General features: G+C 35.3%; 2 protein-coding genes across 2 annotated transcripts; both read left to right on the forward strand.

The window, feature by feature from the left end:
• Positions 1 to 3,683: 3,683 nt before the first annotated feature.
• NDAI0J03060 (uncharacterized protein) lies at positions 3,684 to 5,168 on the forward strand (the record flags this gene model as incomplete). Its single annotated transcript, XM_003672393.1, has 1 exon — positions 3,684 to 5,168. One exon carries the CDS (start codon positions 3,684 to 3,686, stop codon positions 5,166 to 5,168), a length of 1,485 nt encoding a protein of 494 aa, XP_003672441.1.
• Positions 5,169 to 11,337: 6,169 nt separating this feature from the next.
• NDAI0J03070 (uncharacterized protein) lies at positions 11,338 to 12,048 on the forward strand (the record flags this gene model as incomplete). The annotated part of the gene is made up of 1 exon (XM_003672394.1): positions 11,338 to 12,048. One exon carries the CDS (start codon positions 11,338 to 11,340, stop codon positions 12,046 to 12,048), a length of 711 nt encoding a protein of 236 aa, XP_003672442.1.
• Positions 12,049 to 12,096: the final 48 nt, after the last annotated feature.

The raw sequence follows: 12,096 nt of genomic DNA on the forward strand, positions 1-12,096 counted from the left end.
CCTCAAAAAGCTGGACTGTTATTGGAAGCAGTTTTGTTTCCTTACCAAGGAAATTAAGATTAATGCCTGTATATTCACGATTGGTATTTGATAACCAGTCATCGCTTTCACAACTAATAAAAGGAGACCCTGCATTTTTTATAGCCCTAAATTTTTCCGAAATTGCTGTTTCTATTTCTAATTCTGTACAATTCATATCTATTTCAGTTTCTTCAACAACTTTAGAAATTTCTGTTAGTTTATCTTTGAGAAAAGTCCTGATGCTGTTTCCAAAAACTGATTACATTCAAGTTCTGCCTTATACGATTCGATTTCAAAAAAACTTCTAAGAACATGTAAACCAAATCCATTTTTGGAAGTAGACTTGTCAATTGCACTCTATGAGATCATAGCGTCTGCGAATCAGATGGAGCATTCTTCAAAAACGTCACGTTCTACAACTTGGCTGGCAGTGAAACTTAAAATAGTAATAGCGGCTTTTTCTTCCCAATTTCTCTTACTCCTGACCATGCACAAAGAAAATTGGAAGGGTTGGTGATCTTATCGGGACCAATATGTTCATGGGTCGTTTCTAAATGTTTTTTCAATTTTGCAGAATGATTATTTGAGTAAGTTGTTTTGTCCTTCCAAGTAACACAGCGGTTACATATTGTCTTCTCAGCATCATTATAAACCTGACAAAAGTTGTGGACGTCGTCGGAAAATTCTTCCTTCGTAATTAGTTCAGCAAATAATTCAGAAGATGGATGATTGTTATTTCCAGGTTCGAGCACGGTAAGCACCTCAAAGGTAATGTTTGGATTATACATTACTGAAGAGGCAACTGCTTCAGCAGCTTGATCTAGAACATTATTATTGCCGACAACTGGTTCGTCATTGTTTGGTTCCAGCAAGTCTATGGGTTAGGCGTAGCATAATCCTTTAATTTTTTATATTATATTCATTCTATTCTGGCTCAACAAAAGTTTTTTTGGTTAAAGTTGCTAATTGTGTAATCCATACAGATCGCTTACTAAGAGAAGAGTTAAAAAATTGACTTCATTTGGTTAAACAGCTTTGAAGAGGTATTGACACTAACCGTGCCATAATTATCCTTTAATTACTTGAAAATGAGAGCAAACTTTGGCTTATTTGAGCCTGCAATAAATTCCTTAGTTACTTTTTGTACCTTTCGTGAACATTTGGTTAAAATAGCAGTTTTAGCAGCAACATCTAAAGTAGTTAGAACAATTTGTAGATGAACGCTGTTTGACTTGATTTGTTCAGGAATTGAAGAGACATTTTTCTCGTCAATAACACACTCGGTAAGCTCATCTGAGACCAAGGAGATGGCTTCCTGAAAGGAGTAAACCCAGGATTCAAAATTATCCTCACCGTTAAGCTTAATAGCAAAGTATTATTCCATCGCTATGGGACTCATGGCCTGTTGACGCAGGTTATTAACATATTGTATAGAATTGAATGGAGGAGACTTGATTAAGATACACTATTAGTTAATGTTGTAATAGATTTAGTACAGTAAGTTAAAGCTGTTATTGCTTACTTCTTTGTAAATATTTCTATAAAACTTGTATAAATATAATGCAATATATGAAGTATACATTAAAATAGTCTATTATTCTTATATTTTCATCGGATAATCCCATAATAGTAAATGTGAATATTGGATCTATTAGTTTAAGACCAGTTAGTATATACTGATAATAAGGTTTAATCATTTCTTCTTTCAACAGTCGTTTCTGTAGATTCTTTTTTAGATGGTCTAGCGTCCACAGAGGCTATTTCTAATTTTTAAAGAAGAAGCCAAATAAACCTGTTGGTAATTTATTCCATGTACAAAGCTAAGAAGACATTTGATATATATAGTACTACTAATCGGACATAGAACGATTGAAAATGTAATGGAATTTTCGGAAGGGATTAAAAATAGGCAAGGTTAGCTCTAAATCCTTTAGAATTGACCAAAATCCAATCTATCTCAAGTCCGCATCCAATGAGTTTTAGCCAGTGGCTTAGTGTTTAACTCGTCGAGTATCCGTACTGAAAAAGAAAAATGGGAAAAAATGGGACTGGCGCGACCGCTTCTAACAAAAACATTGTGCTGTAAAAATTTTACCTCCGTAGTACGTAGTACGGTACTACGTACATAACTAGGTACAACTCCGGACGACTTCTGAGACGGACATCAGCAGCATCCCCTGATTGCATTTTTGTAAAGAATAAAAATGTGGGGAATCACAACAAAGGGGTTGAAGCATTTTGATACAGACAAGCTTGTTATTGTTGCAAAGACTTTTGAAATTCCCCTCACTAGGAAGACAATATAGACTTAGTGTCAAAATAATTCAAATTGTGCTTTACTTGGAGATACTTGATGCCATACTTTTACATAGTGTAGAAATCTATAGTAGGGGAAAAAGGCCAAGATTGGTTCAATAAAAATATCATCTTTCTAAAAACTAACAAAATGACGTATTGACCCAGCTTTTGCAAATATTCTCTATCAAATAAAGGAGTTCCAAATTTTGAGAGAAGCTTTAACTTTAAACATTCGATAGAATGAGTGATTGGAAATATGTTGAGAATTGAACTTAATATCCGTACTAATATACCAAAAAACGTAATTTTTGTTGATTGACACTTTTGTACCCAACTGCCTAGATAGAAAGAATCAGCTCACTCTTTATCAAACACTTTATAGGAGCAAATTCTTGAAAGCGTTCAACTCAGATTAACAAAAAGCTGTGTGTCAGGAAATTAAATAGTTTAATATGGAGTTTACGTTCAATTTCAAAGGAACCCAAGGATAATGTGGCATTTTCTTCTGCGTCATCCCTTGCCTATAGTAATTTACTGTATGTAGGCACGCGGTGTCTCGTAACCCCTAAAATCGCCGCCCGCACTATTTATCGCTTCGAAGAGGAGAACCCAAAGCTACAGAGAAAAGCAGAACAACTTCAGTTTATCATTTCATTGTTAGAATACTTACGCAAATAACAGCGAGGTCATCTACACCTAAAATAATGGTTATCGTACATTACTCCGCACGGAGTTTTCTGAGAGGTAGTTCAGGTTTTTCCCATTGTGTGATAGAAAGTCTACAAATCCTTCACAGAATGCGTAGGGAAGGACATCAGCCGTATTATCTTTTCTGCCTTGGATAAAAATTGGGATATAGTATTAGGAGGTTAATCCATTAGAGGAGTTGGTGGTAGTAAATCGACTTATTGAGTGGTTCCACCATACTTATTGAGCTCTGAAGTCATTAGGGGGCTCAGGGGGGGTTCTCATCGAGAATCCTTTCGACAGCAATATTTGTGGGGCATCCATTGTACTTTATCTGGGAGTTATTCTTAGAGTAGGCAAACAGATGAAAAAAGCTCTTCTCAATCTATCTATAAGTCGCAATTGATCAAGGCTATTGGAAATATAACTGTAATAATTAGGAGGCAACAAGATGAAAACAATGAGGAGGCGATTTTTCTCATTAGTTCAATAAAATTTGGTATATAAAATAATGAGAAATAAATTAAAAAGACCAGTACTGTTTAAAGATATTCCTATAATTTTGGAATATGAAACACAAAAGTACAACAATTAAACAATTAAACAATCAATCACAAAGCCAATAAATAAATCGATAAATATATCATGTTCACACTAATTTTTTTTTTTTTCTGTTAATGGCTCAAATATTTTCGGCACCAATAGAAACGAATGAACCATTTTCTCTTCAGAAGAGGGATAATGCTATATGTCAGACAATCGTCAACGGTTGCCCGGATCTTAATTTCGGATATCATGCAAGTAATACAAATACGTTACGGTATTATTTAAATATATTAAATGTTCTTTGGGTACAAGATAATTTGTATAATATTACTATTAACGTCAAAGGTGAAAAACAAATCCCAATGAAATACTTACATTCATTAAAGATCATTGGAGTGAAAGGCCCTCAAGGAACAGTCCAATTATATGGTGGCAATGAAGAGACCTACCTCATTGATAATCCAACTGATTATACTGTTACATTCCAGATTTCTGGTGGTTCTCCAAAAGATGAATGTAATGTTTGGTTGCCAAATTTCCAAATTCAATATGAATATTTACTAGGTGATGCTGCCCAATATGAAGATACATGGGAGTGGGGTGCGAATGCATTCGATTTGGGGTCAGGTTGTGACGACTTCGATAATATGGGGAACTCTCAAACTGACTTCCCGGGATATTATTGGAAAAGCAAATGTAATGAAGAGTGTCAGGTAAGCTCGCCTTCCTCTGCACCCTTACCATCAACCTCAACTACTAGGAGTCCCCCATCCTCATCAGTCGAAACAGTGATCACTTCACATGAAACATACCCTTCATCTTCTTCACCGGCATCTGTGGAATCATCGACATTTTCACCTCCAACGACTAGGAGTCCCCCATCCTCATCAGTCGAAACAGTGATCACTTCACATGAAACATACCCTTCATCTTCTTCACCGGCATCTGTGGAATCATCGACATTTTCACGCTACACACCTTTCCCAAGTTCTACTATTGTTTCTTCTAGATCCTCTTCACTTATCCCATCGATTGACACTTTTAGCTATCAAACAGTTCCAAGTACAAGGCCTTCCGAGCCTTCGAGTTCAGAAATCGAGCCACCTACATCGTATACTACAGTATTGTCAAGTACGGTACCAGCGCCACCACATTCTGAATTTTCATCTCCTACAATAGGTCCAACCTCATCACAATATCAGTTTTCCTCGCCTTCATTTTCTGACATATATAGTAGTGATATAGTATTCACCACTACAAGCAGCTCTGCATCATTGTTTACTATAACAACAACAACTAGTTATTTATCGCCATCATCACCAGTTGTACCATCACCATTACCACCATTTTCCACCACCTACCTAGTTCCACCCACATCTCCAACAACAACATCCGAAAATCAAAGTACACCTTCTTCATATTCTTATTCCACAGGAAGCCCCACCTTAACCTCAACCTTAACCTCAACCATGACACCACCTACTTCCAATATAGTACCACCAATCACCCCAAGTATTATATCAGAATTTAATGGTAAAGGTAATGTCCTCGATAATAGTAAGATGAAGTGGCTGGTACCTTCAGCGTTTATTTTTATTTTTAATTTCGTTATTTAGTGATTTTTCATTGATCATTTATTCAAAGTACGTAATAGTCTAGCTATGCAAAAAAAGCATTTCCTACTCTATATTTTTCTTTCTGTTGCAAGTTTTATTTGTATGCATTTTCATCGAGTTTAAAAGTGTGACGCGATTCTCTAGCATTGTGCAATTGTGAACTATGTATACTTTATAATTATTCATTTTCTTGGTTAGGAGAAGGTGAAGAAAAAACAGTAAATACCGTATAGTTTATTATTTGATTATGAAGGTATGAATTGCTAAACAATAGAGTCAATTAGTTTTAATCTAGGCCCTTCTGTTTCTCAATTCTTTAGTAGGTTGAGAAAACACACTACACAATTTGGAATAATTTGGCGTCTTTAAGGTTATAATGAGTAAAAACAAAATAAAAATCTTCCACGATAATCACGATAGTGTCTGGCACAGAAAATACAATACCTTTAAATACATAGCTTGTTACATTTTATATCAACTATGGCACTGAATCTATTCAAATTTTTGAAGGGCGCTGGCTAGTCAATAAAATAAAGGTTGTATATCTTCTACAGCCCTAATGGTTCCGTTGCAATCCGAGTTGAAATGAAGAGTTCTGGTGATGCTCACATTCGTACGTACGTCCATCAAATGTATCCTCAAACGAGGCTCAGAAAATAAATTACTCAATGGCAGCTAAATCAAGAAGCACAAACAAAGCATATAGCACAAATGTGGGGACTATAATATTATGGACAACGTGACTTTAAACAGTTTGGTATAACAATTATTCCTTTAGCTTACATAATATAATGTACTGTGCGTAGATGAAGCACCATCAGAAGCATATGATCTGTATTCTCTTGTCCCGGATGTTGTAGTCAATTTTTTGACGAAAGTATTGTTAGCAGGCAAATTTTATTCAGGTTATGATAACCTCGGAAATCTCCGAACGTTCGATATAACATTTTTTTTTGAAGTTCATGAGACTTTTTGAAGGATAAACAAAAAGAACTCAACTTATTATTTTCATCAATTGCAACGTATATAAGTGGATTGTTGAAGGCATTTCAATCGATTAAAAAACATTACTCATATAATAAGAAAATAATACCAAAAATCTTTCTTTAAAAGATGACTAATAAATAATATAAGGCTAACCTATCTAATTAAAAACAGCATACAACCATCCCAGAAAAATATATTAATATATATTTGACATAAATAATCAACATATTCCACGAATAATGCGCATAATACCATATGTTGTTTCGTTACTCATACTCACTGCATCTGCCTGCAATGTTGGGGGAAAAGAACAGAAACCATATATTTGCGAAGCATGTAGCAATCAGTAAAATACAAAGTTAATGATCTTACGATCATCCTTTATTTGAAAGAGATTTTGTCAAGACTGGAGCAAACAGTTTCATTACTGCTTACATAAGCTCCACTGAGCTTCACTAAACCAACAATGAATATTGGTGGCAGCCAAGAATGTACCCGACTAGAGAGTATGAACTTTACGTCAAATATTTTTCTTTTTGCGAATATGATCACCATATGGAGGTATCCCGTTATTTCTTCAAACTTCTCCTAGCCAATCTCTCCGGCGATCTTGAGGTTGCCTGGCAAGGTCTCGGGGACTATGTACAATAATTCATCCATCAACCCATTCAATGTATTAATCTCTTCTTGTTTCGTCTTTTTGGTGGATGAGCTATATTGTTTCTTCCCAATTTTTGGATTGTTTTTCGAAAAGAAGTGTGAGTCTGCGACTAGATCGGCTTAAGTACCAGCAGAAATTGTGTTGCCACTGCCAAACGCATCTAGCAGCTCGCTAGGGACAATGGTGTCGAAAACAGCACTTTCCACACTACTAACAACATCGGTTCCCACGTTCATGGAATAGGGTCTTGTGACACGGAAGTATTGGTCTTTAAAAAACAAGTAGCTCACTATTTCTTCTGGACTTAATGAATCCTTATACAGTTCGTGAGGAAGGGAAGGAACTGTGAAAAACTCCTGTACGGTCATGTTCGGTTCTTAACTTCTCAAAAAATATTTTCTCCTTTATCTTTTTGATGGTACCATTAATAATCTCACTGAGCCTATAACTAAATGTTGGCTTTTGATGGAAGCTCACTTAATTTATATAAGATGTGTAGCAACATGTGTGAATCCATATTCTTTAAACTGCTCCTTGAACTTGAAAACTGAATGAGTAATATCTTGTGACATTTGCGTATTTTTCTATTAATGCATAAGCACTTTATAACTATCCAATACTCTACTTCGTAAAGGATGAGCGAGCCTTTTTATAGGCATTTAGACAAGGGGAACGGAAACACTAACTTAAACAAGGTGGTTTGCTGATTCTATAGTTGTTTTAATGATAATTAAAGAATAAGATAAAATTTATATTGCTCATAGTACAAAATTTCGCTGTACGCTAAACTTGATATATTTTGTAAATAATATTTTTTAAACAAAAGTCTATTTCCCCTCAAAGATTCATAAAAGACTATTGCGCCTGAGCAGTGGTAGTTTCATTAACATGAATGTAGCCATGCGATTGTGTTGTTGCATTTTTTGTTTCATTACATAAAGATGATACTTTCGGCTCGAAATGACTGGACTTCCTCTAGTTATACACTTCCAGAAGAAGAATGATATGTATTTTCAGGTAGTTCAGAAAACGTTGAATATTTCAATTCATCACCCAGCATGTATTTCATTTTCAGCATAAAGTAAGCTTGGTAGGTTTAACGCTCCTCATCTGTGACTTCTTCACAATTATTCACTTCAGTATATTCTCCCTTAGGTTCGTTCCCATGCGGCGTAGGGATGACATATATTTATCAATTACAGTTGAGGCGAAAGTGGAGTAGAATTCCCTGATGTTTATAGAAAATGAGCCAAACCTTTTTTTCCAACTAGTCACTGGATAATAATTGTCAGTATAACCATTAAGGTATTGGTGTTTCTTGTTAATAGTTGATTCATTACCTACCCCACGGAAGGCGGTATGGCCTGGATCAATTAATTGAACAATAGCAGCTGCTTTTTGATCACGAGTCTGTTCCTCACGTTTGATGTGATTGCTAACTGCACCATTCTCATATACTACAGATGAACCAAAGTCGACCATGTCGTAAATACCTGGCCAGTTAATGATTTTTTTGTACTTATGGTAATCCATGGCTGTCATGTTTACACCAGTCATGCTAGCAAAAGTGGTCTCGTCAATATCTGTCATTAATAAATGATCATGGCCGTCATCTTCGAGACAGTTCGCAGTCAAACCGGTTTCTCCAGGTGGGCTGGCGGAAGATAGGGCGATATTTACAGAGAATAATGAAAGCAGAAGATATTTATGTTGCATTTTCTTGTAGATTTTTAGTATCGGGCTGATATCTTGAGTTCAATTGGGCCTCCCTGCGAATGAATTCTTTTTCTTAACCTATTCTTGCTTTTATAATGAAAATGTCTTTGATGCTATTATTTTAATACTATAGAAAGATAAATGTATATATGATTAGTTTCGAATCAATGACAGCCTGAATTCATGGTTACGACGGGTAACAGAAAAAGGCGTTTCTTTTGAGATAAACTCAAAGAAGCGTCGGTGACGGCGTTTTGCGTGTTAGCGTCAGTGTTGTTATTATTTGAAGACATAGTATATTAGTAGAAGGTAGCTGTGTAAGCAGTTGTTTTAATTGTGAAGCTTGTTGTTTTTCTATGTATGAACTATATAATAAAACAGAAAGAAAAATGGTATATAAATTATATAAACTGTCCTCCTTTTATATGTGTCTCGAATAGTATTATTTCTCTAATCTATATCTCGACCCCTTGATGTATCTCCTTAAGTTATTAATTATTCCTTGGATTTATACTTTGTGTTCGAGACACGTGTCTACGATAGCTATCATGGAACATAGTAATCCGTTGCACGCCATCAGGTATTTCTATCTATACGATGATGTGTTCCCATCAATGCTGTGCATCATGTATAACTTATCTGAAACTTCATTACTTCTGCGTATTAGTCTATAATACTCTATTCAACTGTTCCGTTTCATGCTCAATACTTCCACTTTTCTGTCACTTAGAGTCTAAACATAACTCGGAACTTTCTACGCCCAAGCGTCTTCTTATCTGTCTCAACAGTTTCCAAGTGAAAAATATTTTCACTATATTGGAAGAGAATAATATTAAGAAAGTATGTCTTTAGTAGAAAGAACGTTTCTTAATATCTAACTTTGTTTATATTATATTTATAAAGTAAGTAATTTAACCAGATTAAAACTACGTGTCTGTAAAGTTTGTTATGTCCGTAGAAAATAATACCGAACAGATTTAGATTGGAGAAATAACACTATTTGAGAAATATATAAAAAAAAGAGGACAGTTTATATATTTATATCCTTTTTCTTTCTGTTTTATTATATGGTTTATACATAGAAAAACAACAAGCTTTTACAAATAAGACAAGAAGAACCTATGCAGCTATTTTCTACTAATCAACTATGCCTTCCAATAACAATATCAACACTGATGATAATGCGCAAGACGCTGTCACCGACGCTTCTTTGAGTTCATCTCAAAATGACCTGCATTGAAACTGATTTAAATTCCGTGACAGAAAAAAACTATCGATCGACTCAAGTTATCATTTTTCATCAATTGCTACGTATATATGAGCAACCGCTGAAGTCATTACAAGCTGACGATAAATTTTCTTCAATGGAAAAAACATTATTTATGTAATAGGAAATGATACCAAAAGTCGTTACTTAAATATGATTAATATATAATATTAGCTAATTTTCGTAATTACACTTACGCCTTAACCATCTGTAAAATGATTTTGGTAGGTTACATAGCTTCATAACGAATTCCGTAAATGATAGATATGCATGCCATATGTATGCGTTAGAAACACCTACTGCATCATTCTGAATCATCGGAGGGAATAGAAGGTACCATATATTCGATAGGAGTACAGCAATCAGTACCATAACAGTTTTGATAATTTTACTAAACATCTCAATTTCGTAGAGATTTGTCATTACAGGAGCAAACACCATTTTGCACTTTACATATTTCCTCCTGTTTTTACATAGTTAAGCTGATTTTATGTATTTCTTCCTGGGAGCGCTTAAGGTGTGTTTTTCGAAAATTGAACAAGCTACTAGTCCGCCCATGTAATTCCTTCTAGAACCCAGACATCCGAAAAAATCTTGACATTTTAGCTTTTCGCACAGTGGTAGCGCCGCACCAAAGCGGCTTTTTCTTGTACTATCTTTGCGGATTGTAATTCCTACTTGCCGCCCATGGGATTCGGAACAGACATAAATTGTAGTTCCTACTTGACACCCATGGGGTTCGAACAGACAGCAATTGTGTACACACAATGGTCTTCTGGCCATCGCAAGTCAGATCAAAGTTCGATCGTAAGTATCTTACAAAGTTATAGTGGTTACCTATCAATATTATTACACTGTCATGATCAGAATTTATCAGAGAGTGACATAGTTGGAAAGGAAGTTTGTATAGTTAATATTGTGTGAGTGAATATATGTAGCCCGGATCAACCCCTTGAACCGCGGTGTGGAATATATAAGTGGACATTGTAATAAGATAGAAGATAGAAAGACTCTCCTTGAATAAATAGAACTGAAGAACAGTACACAACGAATAACGAATAGATACAGTGAATAGATCATATACACTATTAAATAACTATTACATAATCAATACACAACATCAACATCATCAATAACATTATGAACAATAACAACAACACTCAAGATCACTCTGATAACTCCCAGGTAAATGAACAAATAGACCCCCGTGTCTCTAGTGCTAAATCAGTACATGGTGCGAATTCCTTGGTTACCTCTGAAGTTAATCAGTCTGAGCGTTCAACTAACTTAACTTCCAATTCTGATCCCTCTTCCAATATTCAAATGGATAATTCCACGGAAGATGAATCTGAAGACAATGAAGATACTCAAGATTCCCTTCAATCTGGAATATTACCTGGTTTAATTACTCCATTCAATGCAATGTACCATTTAAACGATGTTACTATGCTATGTATCGATACTGCTCAATTTCAAGCATTATGTTCTGCTTTTCCTGAATATACCCCTACGGTGCTCGTGGTACAGAAATTGTTAATATGGCAATGAAATTCCATAATCCAACGTCTAATGACAATTCTACTTCTGGGATTCAAGAAACTGACAATTCTCAAAATGAAGCTAACTCAACTGCTCCAACCACTAGAATCAAGAAACCGTGGGAAATAAATGCTATGAAATGGCCTGCTCCAAATCATCGTATTGAGGCTGCCCTTCATTGGACTGACATCAATACAACCAACTACAAACGTTACAAGGATTTAGACTTTACCTATTTTTCGAAGGTTAACTATATCAATGCTATGGTTGAAGCCAACGCTACATATATTGAACGTTGGATTTCTGATAGACCATATACTTTGGGACCTAAGTTTCCAACTTGGTATTACAGTTTCTACGAAGAAATGCGCGAACTTGGTCTTACCTACATGTTAGATCATAACGCTAAAGATGAAATCGTTACCTCCGAAGGTCGTGAGCAATTCTTTAACGCTGAAGATAAATTTATTAGAGACAACATTCTCGTTAAGATTTTCCCAAAGAAACGTCCAATGACCAACCAAAGTTCTTATGAATATTGGCAAGATTTAAAAAGAACTTATGTTCCTGCTAATTGTTCCCGTATTGCTACTTCTACATTCAATAACTTCAAGCTAACTAAAACTACCCAAGGTATGGATATTAGAAGCTGGATTACTGAAACAAACGCATTACGTGAAATTTCAATCAAAACCCAAGTTTACCAATGATGAATTCAAAGATAAGCTGGCAAATGAGTACTCCGAGACTTATGGTGC

Source organism: Naumovozyma dairenensis, chromosome 10 (assembly GCF_000227115.2).
Source record: "Naumovozyma dairenensis CBS 421 chromosome 10, complete genome".
NCBI classification, from domain to species: Eukaryota; Fungi; Ascomycota; class Saccharomycetes; order Saccharomycetales; family Saccharomycetaceae; genus Naumovozyma; species Naumovozyma dairenensis.